Source organism: Urocitellus parryii, chromosome 6 (genome assembly GCF_045843805.1).
Source record: "Urocitellus parryii isolate mUroPar1 chromosome 6, mUroPar1.hap1, whole genome shotgun sequence".
Classification (NCBI taxonomy): Eukaryota; Metazoa; Chordata; class Mammalia; order Rodentia; family Sciuridae; genus Urocitellus; species Urocitellus parryii.
This window is the reverse complement of record NC_135536.1, coordinates 66,620,682-66,647,058: the sequence shown is the minus strand read 5'-3', so window position 1 is coordinate 66,647,058 and position 26,377 is coordinate 66,620,682. Positions and strand designations below refer to the sequence as shown.

The 26,377-nt window shown below is 34.1% G+C and overlaps 1 protein-coding gene and 1 pseudogene across 4 annotated transcripts in view; both read left to right on the top strand.

Annotated features, from left to right (window-relative positions):
* Fut8 (fucosyltransferase 8) overlaps positions 1-26,377 on the top strand; it is a 319,640-nt gene that overhangs the window by 128,107 nt on the left and 165,156 nt on the right. For all 4 annotated transcript variants that reach the window (XM_026385191.2, XM_026385189.2, XM_077799608.1 and 1 more), the window contains one exon: positions 13,672-14,095. In XM_026385191.2, the coding sequence (XP_026240976.1) occupies positions 13,893-14,095 (203 nt within the window). In that variant the 5' untranslated portion in view covers positions 13,672-13,892. The remainder of the gene's footprint in view (positions 1-13,671; positions 14,096-26,377) is intronic.
* Positions 7,247-7,626, top strand: LOC113180327 (RNA guanine-N7 methyltransferase-activating subunit-like protein pseudogene; annotated as a pseudogene).

The window sequence follows — 26,377 nt, the reverse complement described above, 5'->3', positions numbered from 1 at the left end:
GTTATACATATAAATTATATACAGCTATTTTTTAAAAAGGAATGTAATCCTTTTTGCTTAAAAGGAATGTAATCCTCTGTGCCCAGCTAATAGACTGTATTTTAACAAATCATACATACATGGAGTTACACTGGTTCATGTATTCATATATGAACATAGGAAAGTTATGTCTGATTAATTCTACTTTCTTTGCCATTCCTTTTCCCCCACTTTCTTGTCTAATCTGGTCAACCTCTACCCCCCCACCCCTAATCCCCCATTTTGAGTCAGTATCTGCATATCAGAGAGAAATTTAGCCTTTGGTTTTTGGGACTGGCTTATTTCACTTAGCATAATAATTTCCAAGTTTCATCCATTTATTGGCAAATGCCATAATTTCTCTCTTCTCTATGTTTGAGTAATATTCCATTGTGTATATGTACCATATTATCTTTATTATGTATATGTACCATATTATCCATTCATCTGTTGAAATGTACCTAAGTTGGTTCCATACCTTAGCTATTGTGAATTGAGCTGCTATGAATATTGATGTCGTCACATGACTACTGTATGCTGATTTTGTGTCCTTTGGGTATATACCTAGAAGTGGGATAACTGGATCACATGGTGGCAGTTTCATTCTAGGTTTTCTGAGGAATCTCTATTTACTGCTTTCCAGAGTGGTTACCCTAATTTGCAGCCTAACCAATAATGTATGAGTGTACCTTTTCCCCCCACATTCTCACCAACATTTATTGTTGCTTGTCTTTTTTTTAATCTTTCATTTTTTCATTACAATTCTTACTACATATATAGAGCATAATTTTTCATATCTCTGTATATAAAGTATGTTCACGCCATTCATGCCTTTTTACATGTACTTTGTTTTTTTGCATTACAATTCTTTTTTTTTTTAAAGAGAGAGTGAGAGAGGAGAGAGAGTGAGAGAGAGAGAGAGAATTTTTTTTTAATATTTATTTTTTAGTTCTCGGTGGACACAACATCTTTGTTGGTATGTGGTGCTGAGGATCGAACCTGGGCCGCATGCATGCCAGGCGAGCACGCTACCGCTTGAGCCACATCTCCAGCCCCTACAATTCTTAATACACATTTATACCACAATTTTCATATCTTCGTATATAAAGTATGTTGACACCCAATTCAAGTCTTCATAAATGTATTTTGTATAATGATGTCCATTACATTCCACCATCCTTGCTAATCCCCTGCCCCCTCCCTTTCCCTCCCACCCCTCTTCCCTATCTAGAATTCATCTAATCCTCCCATGTTTTCCACTTGTCTTCTTGATAATTGGCATTCTGACTTTAGTGAGATGAAATCTCAATGTAGTTTTGCTTTGTATTTCTCTAATTGCTAGTGATATTGAACATTTTTTATATATATTTGTTGACCCTTTGTAAGAATTTCTTGTTCTGTGAAATGTCTGTACTTTTTTTTTGGTGTTTTTTTGAGTTTTTTATATATCCTGAAGATTAATGCTCTGAGGTGCAGGTATCAAAAATTTTCTCCCACTCTGTAGGCTATGTATGTTCTTGATATTTCGTTTGTAGTGAAGAAGCTTTATAGTTTGATACAATCCAATTGTTGATTCTTGATTTTACTTCTCTTACATTAGGAGTTGGGCTGAGAAATTTGATTCCTAAGCTGACATGATGGATATTTGAGCCTACTTTTTCCTTTAGTAGGTATAGGGTCTCTGGTCTAATGCCTTGGGTCCTTGATCCACTTGGAATGGATTTTTGTTGTGCAGGGTGTGAGATAGAAGTCTAATTTCATTTTATTACATATGGATTTCCAGTTTTCCCAGCACCATTTTTTGAAGAGGATATACCATTTATTGAAGAGGCTATCTTTTCTTCAATGCATGTTTATGGCTCCTTTGTCTAGTAGGAGATAACTGTATTTATGTGGTTTGTCTCAGTATTTTTTATTCTGTACCATTGGTCTTCATGTCTTTTTTTTTTTTTTTGCGTGAATACTATGCCATTTTTGTTGCTATAGCTCTGTAGTCTAATATAAGGCCTGTTATTGTGATGCCTTCTCGTTTTTCTTGCTGAGGATTGCTTTGGCTATTCTGGGTCTCTTGTTTTTCCAAATGAATTTCATGACTTTTTCTGTGAAGAATGTCATCAGAACCTTAATAAGAGTTGTATTAAGTCTGTATAGCTGTTTTGGTAGTATGGCCATTTGACAATATTTCTTCCTATCCAAGAACATGGGAGATCTTTTCATCTTTTAAGGTCTTCTTCAGTTTCTTTAGTGTTCTATAACTTTCATTGTAGAGGTTTTCCACCTCTTTTTTAGATTGATTCCTAAGTTTCTTTTTTTTTTTTTTTGAGGCTATGTGAATGGGATAGTTTTCCTAGTTTTACTTTCAGTTGATTCATCACTGATGTATAGAAATGAAGTTGATTTATGGATGTTAATCTTATGTCCTGCTACTATGCTGAATTCATTTGTGAGTTCTAGAAGTTTTCTGCTGGAGTTTTTGTGTCTTCTAAATATAGAATCATGTTGTCAGCAAATAGAGATAGTTTGAGTTCTTTTCCTGTTTGTATCCCTTTAATTTATTTCTTCTGTCTGATTGTTCTAGTTAGGACAATGTTGAATAGAAGTGATGAAAGAGGCCATCATTGTCCTGTTCTAGTTCTTGAAGGAATGCTTTCAGTTCTTCTCCATTTAGAATGATGTTGGCTTTAAGTTTTGCATATATAGCTTTTACAATGTTGAGTTATGTTCCTACTATACCCAGTTTTCTAGTGTTTTGAATATGAAGTGTTATATTTTGTCAAATGCTTTTTCTATATCTATTGAGATAATTATATGATTCTTGACTTTATGTCTATTGATATGATGTATTGTTTATTGATTTCTGTATGTTGAACCTATGTTGAACTGTTTGCCCCTGAGATGAAGCCACTTGATATGTTGCACTCTTTTTTTAAAAATATTTTTTAGTTGTCAGTGGACCTTTATTTTATTTTTATGCAGTGCTGAGAATATAACCCAATGCCTCGAATATACTAGGCAGATGCTCTACCACTGAGCCACTATGCCAGCCCCTGCACTATCTTTTAAATACGTTTTTAATGCAATTTGCAAGTATTTTCTTTAGAATTTTTGCATCTATGTTCACCAGGGATATTGGTCTGAAATTTTCTTTCCTTCATTTGTCTCTGTTTGGTTTTAGAATCTAGGTGATACTAGCTTTATAGAATGAGTTTGGAAGGGTTCCCTCCATTTCTATTTCATTGAATAATTTGAGGAGGATTGGTGTTAGTTCTTATTTGAAAGTCTGAAAGAACTCTGCTGAGGATCCATCCTGGGATTTTCTTTGTTAGGTTTTTGATGGCATCTTTAATTTCATTGCTTGATATTGATCTATTTAAAATTTCTATGTCCTCCAATTTGCGTAGATTTTATTTGCAGCATTTATAATGGCACCCACTAGACACATGTGCTATTGAGCAAGTGTTATTTGCTTAATGTGACTGAGGAGATAAATTATTATATTTATTTTTTAGTTTTTGGTGGACACAACATCTTTATTTTATTTTTGTGGTGCTGAGGATCAAACCCAGTGCCCCGCGCATGCCAGACGAGCATGCTACCACTTGAGCCACATCCCCAGCCCCTATTATTATTATTATTATTATTCCTCCTCCTCCTCCTCCTGCTCCTCCTCCTCCTTTTTGTTTTTTGGTACTGGGAATTGAACCCAGAGGTACTTAACCACTGAGCCACCTCCTCAGCCTTTTTTCGTAATTTATTTAGAGACAAGGTCTTGTGAGTTGCTTAGTTCCTTGCTAAGTTGCTGGGGCTAGCTTTGAACTAGTGATCCTCCTGCCTCAGCCTCCCAAGCTACTGGGATTACAGGCATATGCCACCATGCGCCGCGATAAGTTCTTAATTTTAATTCTAACTTAAATAGTTGCATATGGTTATTTGCTAGTGGTTTTTTATGCAGACAGTGTAACTCTAGGACTTACAATATATATCTTTAAGTCATTAGTCTACCTTCAAAATAACGTATCAGTTTCTGTGTAATAAAACAATTTACTATAGTGCCTATTTCCTCCCTCCTATCCTTTTCTTTGTTCTTTTATATTTTACTTTCATATATGTTGTAAGCCCATGTTGTAAGCACAATGAATCATGGTTGTCATGTTTTAATTATCTCTTTTAAAGTGATTAAGAGAAAATGTCTGTGCTTTTTGGATTTTATCATTTCTGGTACTTTTTTTTCTTTGTTTAGATCCATTTCTTTCTGTTGTCATACTCCTCCTTTTTAAAAGGCTTCATTTACCATTATTTATAGTGTAGTTTTTTTTTTTTTTTTTTTTTTTGCTGACAGAACTTTATTTTTCAGCCTTTTTGTTTTCTGAGAAAATCTTAGTATTGCCCTCATTTTTGCAGTATGTTTTCACTGAGTATAGAATTCTGAGTCAACATTTTTCCTTCTTAGATATTTTAGGATGTTGTTCCACTGTCTTCTGACTAGCATTGTTTTTGACACGAAGTTATGTTCCCATTCTTTTTCCCTGTAATATTTTTTTTCTTGTTACTGATAGTTTTCTCTCTGTATCTTGTTTTTCAGCAGTTTTATGTACATTGAAAATTTATCCTGCTAGTAATTCTCTGCATTCCTTTGATCTATGGTTATATTTCACTTACTTTGGAAAATTCTTTGCTAACATCTTTAAAAATGTGTCTTCAGGCTCATTCTGTTTCCCCTTACTTTCTTGAACTCCATTTACACATGTTTTAGGTCAGTTGTTATTGTCCTACAGCTTTTGAATTCCATATTCTGTTTGTTCGATCTTTTTTCTCCTCCTTGGGTTTCATGCAGAATAATATCTATTGATCTGTCCTCAAACTCATTGTTTTCACCTTTAATTTTTTTATAATACTTTGAAGTTCTTTTTGTTTTTATGTTTATTTAGCATTTCTTCTCTGCTGAATTTCTCATTCATTTATATTGCCCAAATGTTCCAAGAGTTTCTTTTAATATATTGATCATAATTATTCTTGATCATAATTATTCTAAATGTATTATCTTAATATTCCAACACATTCATTTGAGTCTGGTTCTGATGTTTGCCTTTGAGAGTGGTTTGCTTTTCTTGCTTTTAAAGAGAATCTCATGATTTTTTGGTATAGTATAGAAATTGCACGTTAAGGGCTACAAAGACTGAGTTGAATTGTATTTATGATCAGCATGGGTACCCTTTTTCTTTGAGAGTGTGTCTACATAGATTGGGGCATGGGGTAGGGATATGTCAGTCTCTAATTGAGTTTGGTTTCTTGTTGTTGTTGTAGTAGTTAACTGCACTAAATCACATTTAAAATCACTGCAATAGTGAGCTATTGCTGCATCATTCTTGTTGTGGAGCTAAGGGTGCTAACGTTTCTTCTTAGTGTTTATACTCTGTCCTTAGCCTTAGCAAGTCTTTGGATTTCTGCATTACAGGATGATCTCTTGCCACGTTCTTTGTAATAGTTAATGAACAATGTGCATTTTATATGGATTTTTGTTAATATTTTGTTATCTTTTTAAAAAATATTGTAATTTTATTTTGAAAGGCAGTTAATTTACTTTTGGATCATTTTGATTCTTTTTTGCATCTCATTTGTAACCCCCTTGAGGACTTTGCTAGCATAGCATTTATTCCTGGGCTGGAGTCAATAAACTTTGGTTTATGAGACATATCTGGTCCACAGCATGTTTTTGTATAGTTCATGAACTAAGAATGGTCTTTACAGTTTTTAAGGGTTATAAAGAAACAAATAAAAATTAAGAATATATGACAGAGCCTGTATATGTGCCATGTAGTCTAAGATGTTTGTTGTCTTGCTCATGCAGAAAACATTTTTTGATTTCTGATTGCGTAACCCTAACTTCTATGATGTTTTATTTCTTAGGATTTTACTGAATGTTCCAGGCTTCCTATGTGGTGTTTTTACTATATTTGATTGGAATTCTATTCTCTGAGAGACCGATAGATTTTAGTTATCCATGTTTAATTTTGTTTCCTGTGATAATTTTTCTGTTAGCAGCCTCAGGAGCTCTTACTCTGCATGTACTTCTTAGTATGCATATGTGTCTTAGTATATAGCCAAAGACTCAAAGGATCTCCTTTACAAATTTCTGAAGGTTTTTCTCTGGACAGCTACATCCTCTTTAGTACACTGACCTGCAAATTCTACCCACCTTAAACTTTCTGAACTTGAATCTCTGTCTTCTCTTCTGAGGAAGATGGGTGTGCTTTGTTTGAGTTATGCCTTTTTGTGTTGATGTTCAGTAAATGCTCCTAGGCAGCTGAAGTGATCAATATAAACTTTATTGTTAACATTCTTTCAGGCATTGCAATTGTGTCTGTACATTGCTCCATATCTGAAAACAATTTTCCTTAAAACAAAAAGAAAACAAAACAAAACTCCCAAATAACCCCCCCCCTTTCATGATGCTGGGGAGCAAACCTAGGGGCTTGCATGTGCTAGGCAAGTGCTTTTATCAATGAGCCATATCCTCAGACCCTTTAAATATGTTAAAGTTTTCTAGTTTTTATGTGTGAGGCTATCTAATGCCAATTTTCCCATCATGGTTGGAGGTGGAATCCTGTTTAATAAATATTAAAGCCAAAAATTCTGATATTTTAATCTGTTTAATCTTTTTATTTTCTAGAATTTTTTTTGGTTTTATAGTTTTTATTAAGGGTATTTGCAGGATATGTAGGACATATAATTAAGAATCACTTTTGTCCTGCATCTTGAATTTCATTTTTGTGTCCTAAGCTTTGTACAACTTGCTGAGTACAGAAAATAATACATTAATTGAAGACTGTCTCCTTAGCTTAGTATGGAAGGTAGACATAATATATTAATTATCTATTGCTACATAATAAATTGCCCTAAGATACAGTCTCAGAAGTTCAGTCAATGGTTGTCCAACTCTGTAGCTCTGGACCTGTGGGGAGGCTGAACATCATGGCATAAGGGTGTTGTTGAGGAGCATTGCTCAGTTCTTGGCAGCCAAGAAACAGAGAGAGAAAGAGGGAGTGCCCTTAGGGAATGTCTTGCCAACTCTTTTGAGCACTCCCACAGTGATCTACCTCCTCCAGCTTGTTCCAGCTGTCTTAGTTACCAACCCGTTAGTCCTTTGAAACTAGGGTGGAAAGAGCTGAAGTCGTTCTCCTGTGTGGTGGGACTGGAAGTCGCCACCGCCTGGAGGCTGGCCGGCGGGATCTGGACAGACACAGCCTTTGGCGGAATTTCAGGATGACTGACACTACTGAAGCTGTTCCAAATTTTGAAGAGATGTTTGCGAATAGATTCACAGAACATGATAAAGAGTACCAGGAATACTTGAAACGTCCTCCTGAAATGCCTGCAATTATTGAGGAATGGTGGAAACCAAAGAAATAGAGGCAATAGGCTGCAAGATAACAGACAGTTTAGAGGTAGGGAGGCAGATGGGGATGGCCAAGTGACAATCGATGTAATCAGTGGCATGGACGATCCTGGGGTAACAATTATCCCCCACAACACAGACAAGAACCTTACTATCCACCCCAATATGGACAATATAGTTACAACCCACGGCCTCTGTATGGTTACTATTGATAGAAATGTCAGTGAATTTTAGAAAAACCATTTTGTTAACATGACAAAAGTTTGTGTGTCTTTTCTTGGTCATAGTTTCGATTGATTTAGAAAATAGATTTATTATTTTTTTGGAATTTAAGATTAAAAAAATAGATCTTACTGGGTAGATGTTATTGTTGTGGGTTATATTCCTTGCCTTCTACCTCAGATTCTTTTTTGTTTCATTACTTAATAGTGCTCTGAGTTGATGTATTTTCCTTGTTTGACCTCCAGAAATTCTGTCTTTAACACATAAATAAAAACTTCAAAATAGAAAAAAAAAGAAACTAGGGTGGAGGTAGACTGATCAGGTTACATTTCTCATAATTTAATCACTTTATCTCTGAATATTTTCTGCATTAAAGTAGAGCTTTTGTGGGATACCTCATCTAAACCATAACAGCTGGATCATCTGGCTGTGCTATATCATCTAGCTCAGTTCTTGCAAAAGCCTTCCATCAAAATGTGTTTGATGGGTGATAATTCAATTCCAGGGTCACTCATGTGGTTGTTGGCAGAATTTAACAACCTTGTGAGGTACTTGTGGCCTTAGGACTGAAGATCTGTTCTTTATTGGTTATTGACTAGAGGCTGCCCTTATTTCCTTTTATGGGCCTTTCATTAGGACAGTTCACAGAATGGTAGCTTGTTGTATCAGAATGACCAAGCGGAATGAGCAAGTAGAGAATATTCGAGCAAACAAAACTTCTAATCTTTTATAACCTTATCAATTTTCTGTATCCAATTTAAGAAGCAAGTCACTAGGTCTAGCCCATACTCAAGAGGAGACAACACAAGGGCATGAGTACTGGATATAGGGATCATTGGTGAGCTTTTCTTTTTTTCCACCCAGTACAAAGGATTAAACCCAGGGGTGCTTTTCCTTTGAGCTCCCCTTTATTTGAGATAGAGTCTTCCTAAGTTGACCTGGCTGGCTTCAAACTTGAAATCCTCCTGCCTTAGCCTCCTGAGCTGCTGGGACTATCAGCATGTGCCATGGTGCCAGCTGTTGGAAGCTATTTTAGAAGCTGCCCACAATCAAATATGGCATATTAATTATAATAAATAATTTAATTGGATCTATAAAATAATGTAACAGCATTAACATACACTGAATAATGATTTACTTTGTGTTGTGCTAAATGTTTCCCATAGATTATTTTATTTAAGCCTTTCCCAATGTTCTCTGGAAGAAATAGTGTGCATTATTGCTGTTTTACAGGTTAAAAAAATAGAAACTCAGTGAGGTTACCTAGCCATGATACAGTAGAACTGAGACTTAAGTACAAGCACTGTTGATTCTAGGACACATAATTTTAATCTCCACATTTTATCAGCATTAAAATAAAATTATCTTTTATTAATACTTCTTCTGAGCCAAGCATTTTAATAAATACTTTATGTATATGAACCTCATTTAAGCCTCACGGCAACTCCTTTAAAACTCCTGATCTTACTGATTCTGTACACCAGCTTCCAGATTTAAGAAGTACTTTAAAAAATTACATATATGTGTTGTTCCAGAGATATTAAGCAAAAATAATTTAGTTTCTCTAAAATGCAAAAGAAGTGAGCCATTTAAAAACCTTAGTACCTTTAAAAAGGGATATTACTAATTAAATAAATTTGCAAAAGGAAGCCTGACACCTTTCCATCCTTAATATTCTGTTAAAGAAGGGTACTAGGTGACTCTTAAACAGGCATAAATTCAATCCACCCTGATAAGAAATTCGGTAAATACTGCTACATGAATTTTTGCTAGAAATTACCTCATGATAAGATAATGTCTACATATGTAATTAATATAGAAATATATTTTACTAGTAAGTGTTTTTATTTTTTTTAACCATTTTCCTTAATGATAGTACTTTTTCTGCAATCATACTTCTTACATGGGGCATAAATGCAGTTGACACTGATATACTAGGTATGTCATGTATGGCATTCTTCTCTCATTCACTTATTTATTCATTCAAAAGTATTCATTTGCCTACTTAGAGCCAAGTACTGTCCTGTGTGCTTAGGGTGTGTCAGTGAACTAAACAAAAGTTATGGAGTTTCTATTTTAGAAAGCATGGTTCAAACAATTAGTAAACATCATAGGTAAGTAAGCAAGCATGCACCATGGTTAGTCTATAGGGAGAAAAATTCTATATCCGCATCTTAAAATCATGCTAATGAAACTACATAGAAAACTACTCATTTTTAGGCTTGACTTGGTTTCCTTGACCCCATTTTTAAATATTGGCTAAGTAAAATCCTGGGAAACATTCCCTCCAAAAACTGAGTTAAAATGATGTCATTAATAAAGAAAATGGGGTTGGGAGGGAGAGCAAGGGAGGAAGATTACCTCTAGATAGGGAATAGGGGTGGGAGGGAAAGGGAGGGAGAAGGGGAATAGCATGGAAGGTGAAAGGAGACCCTCATCATTATACAAAATACATGTATGAAGATGTGAATTTGGTGTCAACATAACCTTATATATAATCAGAGATGATAAATTATTGTGTAATTGTGTATTAAGTCTTATAATGCAAAATAAATTAAAAATAGAACAAAAAGAGCACACATGAAAAAAAAGTAATAAAAAAAAGAATACAAATAATAATAAATATTAGGATGTGGGGGAAAGGTACATTCATACATTGTTGCTGGGACTGCTAATTAGTACAACCACTCTGGAAAGCAGTAGGTGCTTCCTTAAGACTAGCCACATCAACACAATATAACCCAGCTGTCCCACTCCTTGAGATTTATCCAAAAGAATTAAAATCAGCATACTATCAAAATATAGGCACATAAGTATTTTTAGTATGAAATTCACAATTATAGAATTTGCTGGTAAAGAGAACTGGAAAACATCTAGCTAAGTGAAATAAGAAGAAAATCAATAAAAACAGAAAATCAAGGGTTGGACCATATGGAAGCAAAAGAAGGGGAAAAAATGGGAGGAGGGAATTGGATATTATAAAGATATAGGGAAGACCAGTGGAGTGGAAGGAGATGGAGAGGGAAGAGGAAAAGGAAAGGGGAGGAAATACAGGGCAATTTTGAAAAAAATAAAAATTTAAAAAAAAAGAAAGTTATGTTATGCTCCTACAATAATCTCTTGCTTTTTACAACTCATAATCTCATTATTGCTATATTGTGTAGTAAATTAATATCTTGGATTTTTCCCCCAGAACTGGAAATTAAACCAGGGGACATTCTACCACTGAGCAACATGACAGCCCTTTTTCTTTTTTTTTTTTTTTATTTTGAGACAGTCTCTCATTAAGTTGCTGAGGTTGACCTTGAACTTGGGATCATCATACCTGAGCCTCCCAAATCACTGGAATTACAGGCATGCTTCACTGTGCCTAGTTTATCTTGGGTACTTTTGTTAGTGATTTAATAAAATCTAAAGTACTGTGTATTACAAAATTTATGTTTCTGTAAACATTTGTTACTATTTAAGTTATATCATTTGCTAGCTTTGAATATTCATGATAATTTTTTGTTATAATTCCAAGTAAAATTTTTAGCACATCTTATTTTTATCATAAATTATTCTTTTTTTACAATACTGTCTTTGTGGTTGTTTATAATAGTTGTCTTTCTGATTTTTTTTTTTTTGCTATGAAGGGAAAGATAAAATTTTAATATGTATCGTAAGCTTGGGATTAAATGGGATATAGGTTCAGTATATGGTTTGATAGCATTTTTCAGTGTTGTCACAGAATATTAACTCAAATGTTAGTTCTTAACAGTTTTTGTTGACTTAATTAAATTCATTCCTTAGGTCATCAGAGTGGATTCATTTTTTTAATCAGGAAACTCTGAGTGTCTACATTGTTTCTACATAAAATTACAAGTATACCTCATGTTACAAGATCTTTTACCTGAAATGTGAAATAGACATGAATTATTCTTATGTTTTGATGAATAGATTGGGATACCTAAGATTAGAGGAATAGGGTTTTGAGAAGGATTTTTGAGAAAGGGACAGGAGTTGACAAGAAAGAGTATCATTGATAGATTTGAGAATATTATTAAAGCAATAGATATCAAATTTTCATTTGGGATACTACCTTTCTGTTTTCAAACAGTTCTCAGTGAGTACAGTTCTTTTAATTTTATGTTTTAGTCAGTATACAACACTAAGATCATGGTAAATAGTGTAGAAATAAAATGGGAATAAAATAGTGTTTCTACTGAGTAGAATAGGGGAATAGGGAAAAATAGGGGTGGAGAAACAACTCATGAACTCATATGCTGTGTTGCAGGAGTTGTTTTTCCACACCTGCCACAGGCATTCTGTACCTCTTGCAGAAGGTACACTGGGTTAACCCCAGGTACCCTGTCAGCATCTGATGGACAAACCAGCAGTCCACCTACCCTGGCTGCACTCTTGAGCCAACTCCAGCTGGTTTCTTGCACAGGCACACTACAAGAACCTCCTGATGGATCTTTACTTTTCTGCTCTTAAGACTGATTACCACATGTATTCACACATCCCTTAACTATATAATTAGATACAATAACGTTGAGCAGGGTTTCATAAAGGGAGTTCCCAATTCCAAAGAACTTCATCTACTTTGAATCCTTGCTTTTGAATACTAATTTTCTTAAACAATATAAACCACAACCCACCTAGGTCTGTGCCACAGCTCAGGTCTTGAGCATGCACACATCATCTTTAGTGTGTCTTTTGCTTTTTCAATAAACCTCTTCCTTTGCTACTGAAACTTGATGTATCTTGAAATTGCTTTCCCAGAGAGATCTAGAGCCTAAAGGATTCAAGTAGAAGTCTATGCTTCAAGAGACTTCCTTGGACCTCTTACTAGTGATACAATGACACTCATTTGAAGAGATTTTCTCTACTTTGAATACTTGGTTATTTATAAACATGAAATTTGAGGTTTGGAAGTAGAAAAATAGTGGCCCTGTCAAAATTTTGAACCTTTTCTCTAACTTTTCTATTTAATATTTAATCTTTTGTAACTGTTTAATTAGTGGTCATGTGCTACTCAATTTTAATCTTATACACAGTAACTCCCCCCCCCCCCACCGCCCGTTTCAGGGGAACAAAGATCAAACCCAGGGACTCTACCACTGAGCTATATCCCCAACTCCACAGAAACTATTAATTTTTTTTCTATTTTACAAGGAACTCTGTGGCTGGACAAATGATTTATTTTCTATACTCTGGAATTGTCAAATGGCTTTAAATTAAATTTTTGCTTACAAATTCTTTGGGAGAAACTAATTTTTGTTTCCAAGAGAATTCTAAAAGTAATGATGGACTAATGACAAATGAAATATGTAACTAAACCTGGGAAAGCATATGTGTTTGTACTTTAAATGAATAGTAAAGATTTAACTGGATTAGATTTGTTGTGATTATTGGTATTTTTAAATTTCAGGAAAGTGTAATCTAGCCTGGTCCATTTGAACTTTTGCTTGTAATGTGTGGAGTAGTTGCCAGCTCATTAATGGCCATGATAGCCTTTGCTTCTCTAATATACATGCCAATTTTAGAATTTTTACTAAAAATGACAATTCAAACTGTCACCTACAGAATTAAGTGGTAAAATGGCAACTGAGCAGTGAGATGGAGGGGATGGAGTTGAGAATTTTAGGAATGAATTCACTCATACAGAGAACATGTTTTTCTTTGAAATAATGAACATATTAGTATGAAATATTTAATAGAAAATATTTTGGTTTTGATTAGTCAAAGATACAATCTTTTACTTGCTATGTAAGCACTATTGAACAGCTGAAAGAAGGAAAAGTGATGGTGGCACTAGGAGGACTTTTAGGCATAGAGCTAATTAAACTGTTAACTAATAGAGCCCTAATATATGTGGTTGATTTAGCATGCAAATTTAAGCTTTTACTTTTTACTTTTTATTAGGTGGTTAGATTATCTTCCAGCTGTTGGCCAGCTAACACCCATGTGTTTCCTTTAACTCCATTAATCTCAGTATCTGCCAAATTATACTTTCAGTAATATAAATACATTTCTTACTCTTTCCGCAGCATGTAGAGTCCATGAAGCACAGGACAGTAAAGCTTCCTACTCCTATCACCACAAGGATCTCTTTCAAAGATTCACCACAGGACTACCAGAGAGACTAATTTGAAGCATCATGTGTTGAAACAACAGAAGTCTTTTCACCTGTTCACTTACTAGAAACAGTTACAATGTTTTCAATTCTTTGAGCTCCAGGAAGCCAGGGAAGTGAGTTGAAAATCTGAAAATGCGGCCATGGACTGGTTCCTGGCGTTGGATTATGCTCATTCTTTTTGCCTGGGGAACCTTGCTATTTTATATAGGTGGTCACTTGGTTCGCGATAATGACCACCCTGATCACTCTAGCCGAGAACTGTCCAAGATTCTGGCAAAGCTTGAACGCTTAAAACAGCAGAATGAAGACTTGAGGCGAATGGCTGAATCTCTCCGGTAGGTTATAAAATACTGAAGGAAGAACAATGAAATGTTGTACTTTGTTTTTAGATATAAGGCCTCATTCAGCTGTTGAAAATAGGCAATAATTTCTGTAAACTGATGTCTTTACAAAAATTTAACTGTCTTAATGTAGAATATTTTAAAAAAATTTTTAGTTATAAATGGAAACAATACCTTATTTATTTTTATGTGGTGCTGAGGATCAAACCCAGTGCCTCATGCGTTCGAGACAACCACCCTACCACTGAGCCACAATCCCAGCCCCATTATAGAGTATTTTTTATATTAATGATACCTGTTTATGTTCAATATAGAGATTTCTCCATAGTGACATATCATGTCTTGCATATGAATCTTATAGAAAAATTGGGCCATTTAATTTTAAAACATTTTACTTATGGTTATCTTTTGCATTGTGAAAATTTTGATAAATTGAACCCAAACTATATATGATTTAAATGAGTATATATTAAAATTCTTATCACATGGGCTATAACAAAGACATTATAACTTTTTAGAGTCTGAGTTAGTCTAACTATAACTTCTTAAAATAAAGAAACAAAAATTCACTGTTGAATGAAACAGTTGGATCTGGAATGTGGAGAATGATCAACACTGCTGCTTCTAATGCGATATCTATTTGAAGGCATCAATTGTTTGAGAAACAAAGTTTCCTATTTTCATGGAAAAAATAAGGTTTATATAGGTGATCTATATTTTTTCAAATAACTGAGTTTAAAGGTTATGTAACATTTTCTAATTCCTCCACTTTAAATATGAAGATAATCATGTATTATATGCTTGCTATCTCTCAATACTGTTAAGGCTAGAAATGAAGATTTGAGAATCTTTACATTAGAGGTGGTATTTGACTCTAAAGAGAAGTGAAGTATAGAGATAAAGAGCTGAATGTTATTTTCTTTTTGAGAAACATAAATAATGAATGAAAAGTGGAAACATTTAATATTTTTAAAATTTTTATTTCTTTTTACTAGTTCTTTTAGGTTATACATGACAATAGAATTCATTTTGATGTAATTATGAAAGCATGGAATATAATTTGTTCAATTTCAGTCCCCGGTATGTCTCCTTCTCTACCCTCAAGCCACCCTCTGTTCCCTTCCCTCTATTGTACTGATCATTCTGCAATTATAGGTCTTTTTTTTTTTTTTTTAAATTAGTGTCTTGTGGATGTACATGATGGTGAGGTTCACTGTGGTAAACTCATACATGTACATAGTGGAATGAATCTGGCCTAACATTCCTGTCTTTCCCTATCCCATTTTTCTCCCTTTCCTTCATTCCCTTTTGTCCACTCCACTGATCTTTCTTCTATTCTCCAACCCTCTTATTTTGCATTAATTTCAGAATATTAGAGAAAATATCTAACCTTTGACTTTTAGGGACTGGCTTATTTCACTTACCATGATAGTCTTCAGTTGCCGCAGTCTGACTGGGCGAAATAACTGGGTGGTGATGAGCAACTTGTGAAGGTTGGTACAGCGGGAGCCGCTTTATTGTTGGACAACAGAGGTATTTATACCTAACTCATTATACACAGCTTGTTTCAATTAACATCATCCAGATACATCAATCAGCCATCAAGGAATCCTCATCATCTTAATTACACACAGCTTAACTCAATTAACATAAACTAGATACAGCAGTCAGTCATTAAGGAATCTCCACACTTAATGGCTCCCTGGTGTTACTTCTCTAACCACTCCCTCTGGCAAAGTGCCAGGCGCCATCTTGACTTGTTATCGGACCCTAACATCTAGTTCCACCCATTTACTGGCAAGTGCCATGGAGTCATTCTTCTTTATGGCTGAGTAATATTCTATTGTGTATTTATACCACATTTTCTTTATTCATGTGCTGCTGTAAACATTGAGATGGCTGTGTCACTGAAGTGTGATGGTTTTTAAATCCTTTTGATATACACCGAGGAGTGGTATAGCTTAGTCAGATGTTGGTTCCATTCCTGTTTTTTTGAGGAATCTCCATGTTGCTTTCTACAGTGGTTTCAACAATTTGCAGTCCCACCAATATGTATGAATGTACCCTTTTCCCCATATCCTCACCAACTTTTATCGTTACTTGTATTCTTGGCAAAGTATTCTTGATATTTGTCATTCTGACTGTAGCAAGATGAAAGCTTAGTGTTGTTTTAATTTACACTTCTCTAATTGCTAAAGGTGTTGAACATTTTTTCAAATATTTTTGACTGTAGTTCTTTTGAGAAGTGTCTGTTTACTTCCTTTGCCTATTTATTGATTGGATTATTTGGATTCTTTGGTATTAAGTTTTTGAGTTCTTTGTAGTTCTTGGATGACAACTTCTTAGAGCTCAAGTACTTAATAAGTCTTGCTGTAATTTCATGTATAAATGTTTAGAAACACAGACTAAACAAAAGAGCACAATTTTATATATAGACACATAATTTCAGTAAATAACTGGTCATTTCCTCCTGATTAGACCCTTCCATAGACTTCCTTGGTGGGGCCATTTGAATGTCATCCAAAAGAATTTCATTTTAGAGGGAGGGAATTAATGGAAGAGCTGTAGAGCGATCAGCAATGGGATATTTTTCTCACTGTTGTAATTCAGCTAATATTTTAGACTCAATTTGATATATCATTCTTTTTCCTGTAAGAAAAATATGTTTGTAAGCCAGAACATAGAGGATTAATTCAGATGTCTTTAATATTGGGTCATTTGTTTGAGATAAAGCATTTGGACTAGAGTTGGAAAGCAACCCGAAAGCCTTAAACTATGATTTTTTAGATTTGGGACAATAATTTTAAAAGCAGTTATCTAATATGCCAAGTTTTTTTGATAGTGTTACAAATTTAGAAAGATAATTTTAAAATCTCTAATTTGAGGTATAAAAATATCCAAGTCCAATGTATGGAAGTGCCTGTGTGTTGGGATTGGGCTGGGGGTGGGGGGGGAGGGACGCGGGCGTGCATGCTCCAGTGTGTGCAAAGTGCGCTTGTTTGACTTATTGATGAATACTTTCCATGCAGTAAAATTTGCTCCTTTTAGCATACAATTCTGAGTTTTGGCAAATATTCTTAGTTGTAATCACTACCACAATCAAGTTAAAAGGATAATTATACTTCCCCTCAGAATTCTGTTATTGTCCTTGTAATAAAGTCCCCACTAACCCACTCCTAACTTTGGCACCTGATGATGTGTTTGTTGTCCTATATTTTTTCTGTTCTAGAAAGTTATATAAATGGAACCATGCTGTATATAACTTTTTGAGTCTGGCATTTCTTATTTAGCATGATGTATTTGAGATACATCAATGTTATCCTAAAAATTGGTGATTCATTCTTTTTTATTGAAGAGTTGTATTTTTATTCCTTTTTAATGCTGAGAAGTATTCCATTGTATACATATATCAGTTGTATTTTTAAAAAAATCCTTCAGTCAAGCACTTGTGAGCACTGAGTTCTTTTTATTTTCTTGACATTTGTGAACAAAGCCACTATTAATCTTTGCTCTCTAAGTTTTTATTTCTCTTGTTTAAAGATGTAGGAGTGGGATTGCTGGGTCCTATGTTAAATACATATTTGACTGCATAAGGAGATACCCAATGTTTTCTTGAGCACCTGTAACTTTTTGAAATTCCCACCAGTAAGGCTTGAGAGTTCCATTTCTTTTTGACCTTGGTGTAATACTTGTTACTGTCAGTTATTTTTATGTTAGCCTTTAAAAATGTATATATGTTGTATCATCTCATGGAGGTTTCAGTTTGCATTTCTATTATGATGTTCAATATTTTTTCATGTTTGCATTTTCCATTTATATATCTTTTTTATAATTTTTTCATATCTTTATTTTATTAATTTATTTTTATGTGGTGCTGAGGATTGAACCCAGTGCCTCATGCATGCTAGGCAAGCTCTCTACAACTGAGCCACGGCCTTAGCCCCACCCATTTATATATCTTTGATGAAATGTTTTTTGAAGCTGTTGCCTCTTTTAAAAAGAGTTTAAAAATCAGGTTTTTATATGTATCATAAAAACTAATGTACAGACTTGTATAAAATACAATATGATATAATATAGAAACAGTGCTTCTAGCTATGCATATTCATGTGACTGCAGTCATCTGGTGGCTCCACTGGCAGGGCAGGCCAAAATGACCTCAGTCACATGTTTGGCAATTTGTTGGGACCATCAGCTGGTTCCCTTCCATGTGTCCTTGTCAGCAATATAACCATATTTCTTCTTACATAGTACTGTTCAAGAGGGCAAGAGCAGGAATTGCAAGGTCCCTTGAGGTTTGGCATCAGAAATAGCACAGTGTCATTTCTACCATATCCTGTTGGTTATTCCAAGTTGAAAGGCCAACCCCATATTCAAAGAAATAGACTCCAATTCTTGATTGGAGGAACTTCAGAAGAATTTGTATCTACATATAACCTACCATTCTCACCTCCAAAAATATGGTAGAGTAGATTTGATTATTTCAAATAATGGTGTTCTTAAACAGGCAGAGTTGAGTTTAGACTTGATTGATAGACAATAAGGAATGATAGTTGGTTTTCATTAGAGGAATACTCAATGAAAATTGTAAGGAAGATTTATATTTTCAGATGCATTTGGAGATTTGCCTGACTGGAGTTAAGAAACTCTTACAATATTAATCTAGACATGAGGTGAAACAAACTTAAACTAAAAATAATATTGAATCTTTTGGCTTTGGTATTTAGACTTTCTACGTGCTTAAATTTGCCTTTCCTCAAATACCTCTTTCTTGCTTTTATTTTATTTTTTTATTTTTACATTTTAAAAATTTGTTCTTTTTAGATATACAAGACAGTGTATTCTTGTGGTTGTATATGATATGGAGTTTCACTGGTGGCTTCCTTGCTTTTTAATTGCTAGCACATTAGGTACGCATGTGATGTTCTTTCTCTTTAAATCTTATAATCACTTTGTTCACCCTTTGGTGCATCATGTTCATCTTATCTCAGTCTTTAGTAATGATAATTTGCTTTCAGCTCATAAAATTTCTTTTCCTTGGGATTTGAATTGGCCACATTACCTTTCAGAGTTGAAATTTGCTAGAAAGCACCCAGAAAATTATTGACGTTTGTGCAGAAATTTCTAGAATAATGAATCTCAAATTGGGTAGGTGTCAGATTTTTATATCATTATAAAATGTAAAGAATGCTTAATTGAAGAGTTTCCTCAACTTAAATCCTTGTTATTCTAGTGGCATTTATTTTTGAGAACATAGCTTTGAAAGATTCAAATGCAACTTTGGGATACATTAATAAGGGTTTTTTTTATTTGGTTGGTTGATTCAATGAAGTGGAAGACACTTGTTCTGGAATTTAGATGTCCTCTGTAAAACTGTATATTTATAAACCTCAAAGAATTACCTTTTTTTTTTTCCTGAGCCACATATAACTTGCCTAGATGGATTATAGCCAAAGCATGAATTTTTCAGTGGAAAATTTGAACACTGAGTTAAGTAGGAAGGGATCTGAAATGGTTCTTCACAGGTCATATCTTGAGTCTCTTTAAGGAACTTGTATTGGAAAGTGGGAATGCCTTTGTTCTAGGTTGGAAGATTTGCTTCTGACCATCTCCTCTATAACTTCTCACCTCTCATGTAAGAAGTGTGCTTAGATTTCAAGAGCAAATGGTAAATTGGAATGTGTAGAACACTTGTCATCTAGCTATAACTTACTATTTTATATAGCTTTTTTTTTTCAACCTTAACATTCATATTCCTTTCTTTTGGGAAAATGTTGGTGGAATGTTTAAGAAAAGTGTATATTCTACTGTAGTTGGATCTGATCCTCTATGTTATTTAAGTGAGGTTAGTTAATTTTCTGAATTTATACAGATTTAAAAATTTTAAAATTTTTGTTCTGTTAATCTAATGAGAGAGGCATGGTAAAGTCATCATCAATGGTTGTGGATCTATTTCCTTTCAGTTCTGTTGTTCTTTTTATATCTTCAGGTTATTTTTGTTTCATGAATCCAAATTCAGAACTATTTGATTTTCTGTGACTTGACCCTTTAAACATTATATCATTATATCCTAGGAATATTTTTATGTCTATAAAGTCTTATTTGGTATCAATATCACTACACTAGCTTTTTTTTTTTAGTGTTTGTATTATATATACATCTTTAAAATTTTAACTGTGTCCTTAACATTTAAATACAAATTTAAATATTTAAAATATTTTTTGTGCAGTCTGGCTACCTCTATCTCATTTGATTATCTTATCCATCTAAATGTAACTATTGGGCTTAAATCATAAATTTGCTGTTTTCCCCATGTATTTTTTGTCCTTTGCTTCTTTCCTTTCTTTTGGATTGACCAATCTTTTTTTTTTTAATTTCCATTTTTTTCAATATAATTTCCAGTATAATTTTAGTTATACATACTTTCAATGGTTACCTTGGGTATTATAAAATACAATTTTTATTATAGTGTATCTTAAGTTAATATTTTTTTCATTGCTCTGGAAATGGTAAAAATCTTATAGTACTTAACCTTTTATACCTCATCCACTTTGGGTGGTTTTATTGTCAGATATATTAACTTAGTATAAGTTATAGACTGAACATTGTGGTGTTATTTAATTTTTTTAAAGCATTTTAAAAAATTGATCATAAAGTTTTGCCTTTTTAATGTTTGTTCCTTGCTTTAGTTCAGTTCTTCCATGTTGAATCATTTCCTTCAGCCTTTACTATTTTTTTATAGTGCAGGTTTTGAGAGTAATGAATTCTTACAGATTTCCTTAATTTTTTCAACCTTTCAGTTCTGAAAGCTATTTTAACTGAGTGTAGAATTTAGATATATATTTTTAAATTAGCATATATTTTTAAATTAGCATTTTAACTATGTCCTACCATTGTTTCCTAGGTTATCTAGAATATCTTATTTTTCCATAGGGAAAATACTACTTCCCTATTTGACAATATTTTAGTTGGGGTTTTTCAGTCAAGATTCCTCATCTTTATAGTCTTTATTGAGAAGTCTGCAATTTTCAAAAGTATATTGGCTACATTTACATTTTTCTTTTTGTCTTTGGTATTAAATTGTTGACTATGATATATCTAGGTATGACTTGATTTGTTTTTGTCCAACTTGAAATTTGCTGAACTTCTAAAATTTAGGTTTGTTAGTCAACTCTTTGCTGTTGTGATCAAAATACCCAACCAGAACATCTTCAAGGAGGAAAAGTTAATTTTGGCTCTTTCTTAGTCCATGATCAGCCAACTCCATTGCTCTGGGCTTCAGGTGAGGCAGAACCTCACGATGGAAGGGTGTGGCAGAAGAACCCTGCTCAGCTCTTGGAAGCCAGGAATCAGAGAGAATGAGGAACCAGGAACAGAAAAATATAATCCCCCAGGGTTATGCCCAGAGCGACCTAACTTTTTTAGTCACACCCCACCTGCTTCCAGTTACCATTCAGTTAGGCCATTCAAATTATTAATCCATCAAATAGATGATTTCACTGATTAGGTCACAGCCCTCATAATCTGATTATCCCACCTCTGGACATTCCTGCATTGTCTGTCATATGATCTTTTGGGTAGGGATACCTCATATCCAAACCATAACCCTGGAATTTGATATTTTATTTTTCTATTAGTTTTAGGAGATCCTTAGCCATTAGCTCTGCAGGTATGGCTGCTGAGCCATTCTTTTTCTTTTCCCCTTCCTGAACTGCAAGTACATGTATTACTATACTTCTTTTTATAGTGTCACACCTATCTTTTATGTTGAAGTCTTTGGTAATATAATTTCTTTTTGCAGTTTATTTTGTGCATTTCCTGTTGAACTGTCTATATAACTATTTTTTTTGTTAATTTCAATATCTGAATCACCATTTGGTTTACTTTGACTTTTCTTTTGATTATTAGTCAAAATTTTCTGCCTCTTGGCACATCTAGAGATTTTTATTTTTATGCCACATATTGTTTTGTTTTTAAAAGTACTGTGAAGACTAGAGGTTTTCTTGTGTTGAGATATATTGTCTCTGGGCTTATTATTTCTATCCAGTCCAATTAGGGATCAAACCTTGCCATACTGTGATTTTTGGAAAACCTAGCCCACTTCTGTTTAATTCCTGTTTCTCAGGCATAATTACCCTTAGAATTTTAATTGAGAACTTGGTGGGTTTTTCCTCAGTGAAGGAACTGCCCTTTAGAGATTTTTTTTTTTTAGCATTACTCTTTAGTTTCTTAACCCATAGAGCATCGAAATTTGACTAATATTGAAGAGAAGACTTAGTATGAGATTAAAATCTGTCATAAGTAATCTTTGTCTTACAAATATCACAAGATAGGAGAAATTTCAGTCCATCTCAAAATTGTGCTGTAGCCTCCCTTGGAGCCCCAGAATCAGTAAGTATATCGTGGAGAAAACTGTGTATTTAGTAGTCCTACAGTTTATATATATATTTTACCATTCTTCTGTGGATATCTAAGCTTGAACCTCATATTGTGCTTAAAATTAGCAAACATCCCTCCAGTAAAAATGTGATTGGTTCTAGATTGCTTCTCTCTGGAATTTTAGTTAATCCTGGCCTTTAAAAGGATTATTTTGTAAGTTATCATTTTAGGGGCATCATTGTCCTTATTACAATGAGAATAGAATTTGTCATTTCTATTCTACAATCTGCTTGTAACTAAATCTACTAGAAAATGGTTGGAGTTCATTTTTTCCCAAGGTTGCTTTCATAAAAGAATCCCATTAGTTTCTGTGCCTAGATCCTGGAATTACCCTGGTTCCTACCCTTTTAGGATTTGGTTCTCAAGTTTTCCCATAGATTCCCTTTTAATCTTTTCTCTCATTGTTTCTCCAGTTGGGTGGTAAAAGAAAAGTATGAATTTAAGAGGACTGGAAGTTTATAACAGAGTAATCTTCGTCAACTGATAATGAATTTATTAGGAGAAAGAGACCAAGCTGAGATTTAGACAGTTTGAGGTTGGTATGCTTGCTGAACCTACCAGATAAAAAGTTGGAAAATAAAGTCCAACTCAGGAAGAAAACTCAGGAAGAAAGCCAAGGTGAGAAAGATGCCTTTGGGAATCATCCATATAGAAATGATTGCCAGACAGTGTGTGCAGCATACAGTAAAAATTCCTCCATTCACTCCAAGTGATCCATAGTTTGCCTAATCATAATGGTTTTGAAGAGAACAAAGTATGAAAGTAACATTAGCTACACTTATTTGCTATACCAGCAAGAATCTCTCATATGATAGGAAAATTCATTTTTCATCAGTATACCTATTTATTATTTCATGGATATAGCAATTGACTATGTTGTAGAGACACAAGATCATGTGTATTTTTCCATGGTATTGTCATTACCACCTTTTATCAGAACAGACCCTTAAGAGGAAAAAGAATATAATGTTACTTTTATCATTTATTATGTTCTTTTAATTTTCTTCTTTCCACCCAGATTGAATTCATAATACACACTTATGTGATACTGCATTGTAACCTGCCTTTTCATCATATGCACTAAGAAGTATAATCCCACTCCAACTCAATATGTGAAAATTTAGTTCTACACCTAAGATAAAGGGAAAATCATCTTTGACAAGTACAAAACCTAAATGAATTTGGATTTAAAATATAATAATCCATTTTACCCGTAGTTTTACAAGTGTTTTGTAAGGACAACTTAACATAGTGAGTGATTCATGAGGGAACTTTATCTGTAATAGTAATTTCATGGCATTTTTCTCCAGGTCTTAACTGTGTATTCATTGGGTGTTGGGTGACAGTAGAAAATGATACCTTAAAGGATGCTAGCTTTAGCTTTTACTCCTAGCATCTTGTTTAGCCTATCAATATTTGCAGCAACAGGAACAGCAAGACAACAAAAACAGTAGTTGTTAATATGTGTTAATGTGTATCAGGCCACTTTCTAATGTGCATTCTTTCTCTCTCCAGATACACACACACACACACACACACACACACACACACACGCATGCACGATTTTAATCCCTGCAATAGATCTATGAATGAGAACTTACATTATATCCATTATATAGATTACAGAGAAGTACATTACATAAGATTTCTGAAGTTTATACAGCTGTGAGCAGTGGATTTGAAGTTCAAACCAAGGCACTGTGGCTTTGCAGCCCATGATCTTAATCATGTTGCTATGGTGGCTGTAAATGTGATTGCAAAGTCACACACACACACACACACATGTGCAACTATCTTTTTCCCCCTAATATTCTTTGTATCCTGTGTGTGTAAATCTAGTAGACTAGACTGTATGCTATTGTGAATGTACTCTTTTATTTTTTATCCTATACCACCTACCATTAACTTAATTTGAGAACTATTTGTGATTTTATCTGCTTTTTCAGATTCTTTTTTTCCCTATATACCATTATATAGATTTATCAAGGAAAATTATCAGATAAAGAAGGGGCATTGCAAAATGATAAATGAGTAAATTCTTTTAAGACATAACAGTCTTTAACGTGTGTGCACTTAACACCAGAGTGTCAGACATTAGGCAAAATAGGTAAGACAAGGAGAAACAGATAAAGCAACTATGTAGCTAGAGACTTCAATGTTACTCTTGAAGATCAATGTTACTCTTGATAGATCACATATATGAAAAATCAGTAAGGAGATAGTTGGTATGAACAGAACTACCAATCAACTTGACCCAACTTATTATTTAAAGAATACTGTATCCCACAACAACAGAATGCACATTTATCACTGAAAATCCTCTTATTTTGATAGACCCTCTGTTGCTTGGATCAGGGTATATCTTAAATGTTCCTTTAGATGGTCTTGTTACAATGAATTAGGAAGTCTGTGTATCAGGAGCTGGTTCATTGAGAAGTATGGGCATAAAGTCAGCTGGAAGTTTATCCTGTAGAGAAAAATTCTTTTTCCTCTTCACTCCAAGTTCTGTTCACTCCCTACCCCCAGCAAAGATGGCTCAATAAAAATCAGTGATGCCTAAGAAGATAAGGTCATGCTTTCTCATTAGGAGTTATAATCACTTTCCTCATTCACATTAATATTCTCATACATGATATCACCATAGAAAGAAAATTAGGGTAAATTAACTTTCAATATTTGGAAGGTAGTACATGTGTAAGATTTCTGAGATGGCTATATAGTTGTGTGTGGTTTGGGTTTTTGTTTGTTTTGTGTGCGGGGGCTCTAACCCACAGGGCCTCATACATGTCAGGCAAGTGATTGACCACAGAGTTACACCCTCAGCTCTTGATTTTGATGAGCAAAAGAAGCAAGTAAACTTACAATTGCTAAATCAGACTTTGTAGAGAGTATTAGTATTATAAACAAGAAGGAAATTGCAAAGTGTAGTGAAAGGCATTGGATAAATTGTAGAGTAGAAACGAGAATGAAATTCAGTGATATATTCATTTTTTGTTTGTTTTAGATTATTTATAGAAAAGTGAAATACATGCTGTTGTTTGTATCTAACCTTTTAGACAGTCGTTATCATTGTGAAATAAAGTACCATGAATTTAGTAATATAGCACAATAGATTTCTTATTTTATAGTTTTGTGGATAAGGAGTTCATCCATAGTTTAGCTAGTATCTTTGCTTTGGGGGATCCATCATAAAGCTGCAAAAGGTGTTGGCTGGATCTATAGTTTTCTTTCTTTTTTTTATTACATTTTTTTTTGTTGTGGATGGACACAATATCTTTATTTATTTATCTTTTTATGTGGTGCTGAGAATCAAACCCAGTGCCTCACATGTGCCAGGTGAGCACTATACTATTGAGCCACAACCCCAGCCCTGTAGTTTTATTTCAAAGTTCAACCGGGAAGAATACAGTTCCAAACTCACCTGATTGTTGTCAGAATTCATTTGCTTGGGTCTTGTTGAATGGTGCCTTTAAATTTTTTGCTATTTGGTAGAGACTACCCTCATTCATTTCTCAGTGGAACTCGTCATAGGGCAGCTCAAAGTGTAGTAGTTTACTTCATCAAAGGCAGCAAGGAAGAGAATCTACTAGCAAGATGAAAGTTCATTCTTTTTTAACAATCATTGAAGTTACATCCCCTCACCTTGGCAATATTCTATTGATGAGAACAAATCACAGGTCCCACTTACACCTGGGGTAAGAATTTCTGAAGGGCTTGGTTGCCAGAAAATGGACATTAATGGGGGCATCTTATAGGCACCCACCACATGGTACATGCCTTTTTATATGCTTTGTTGTTCTCAGAAGTAATAATAACATTTAACTTTTCATCATGTGT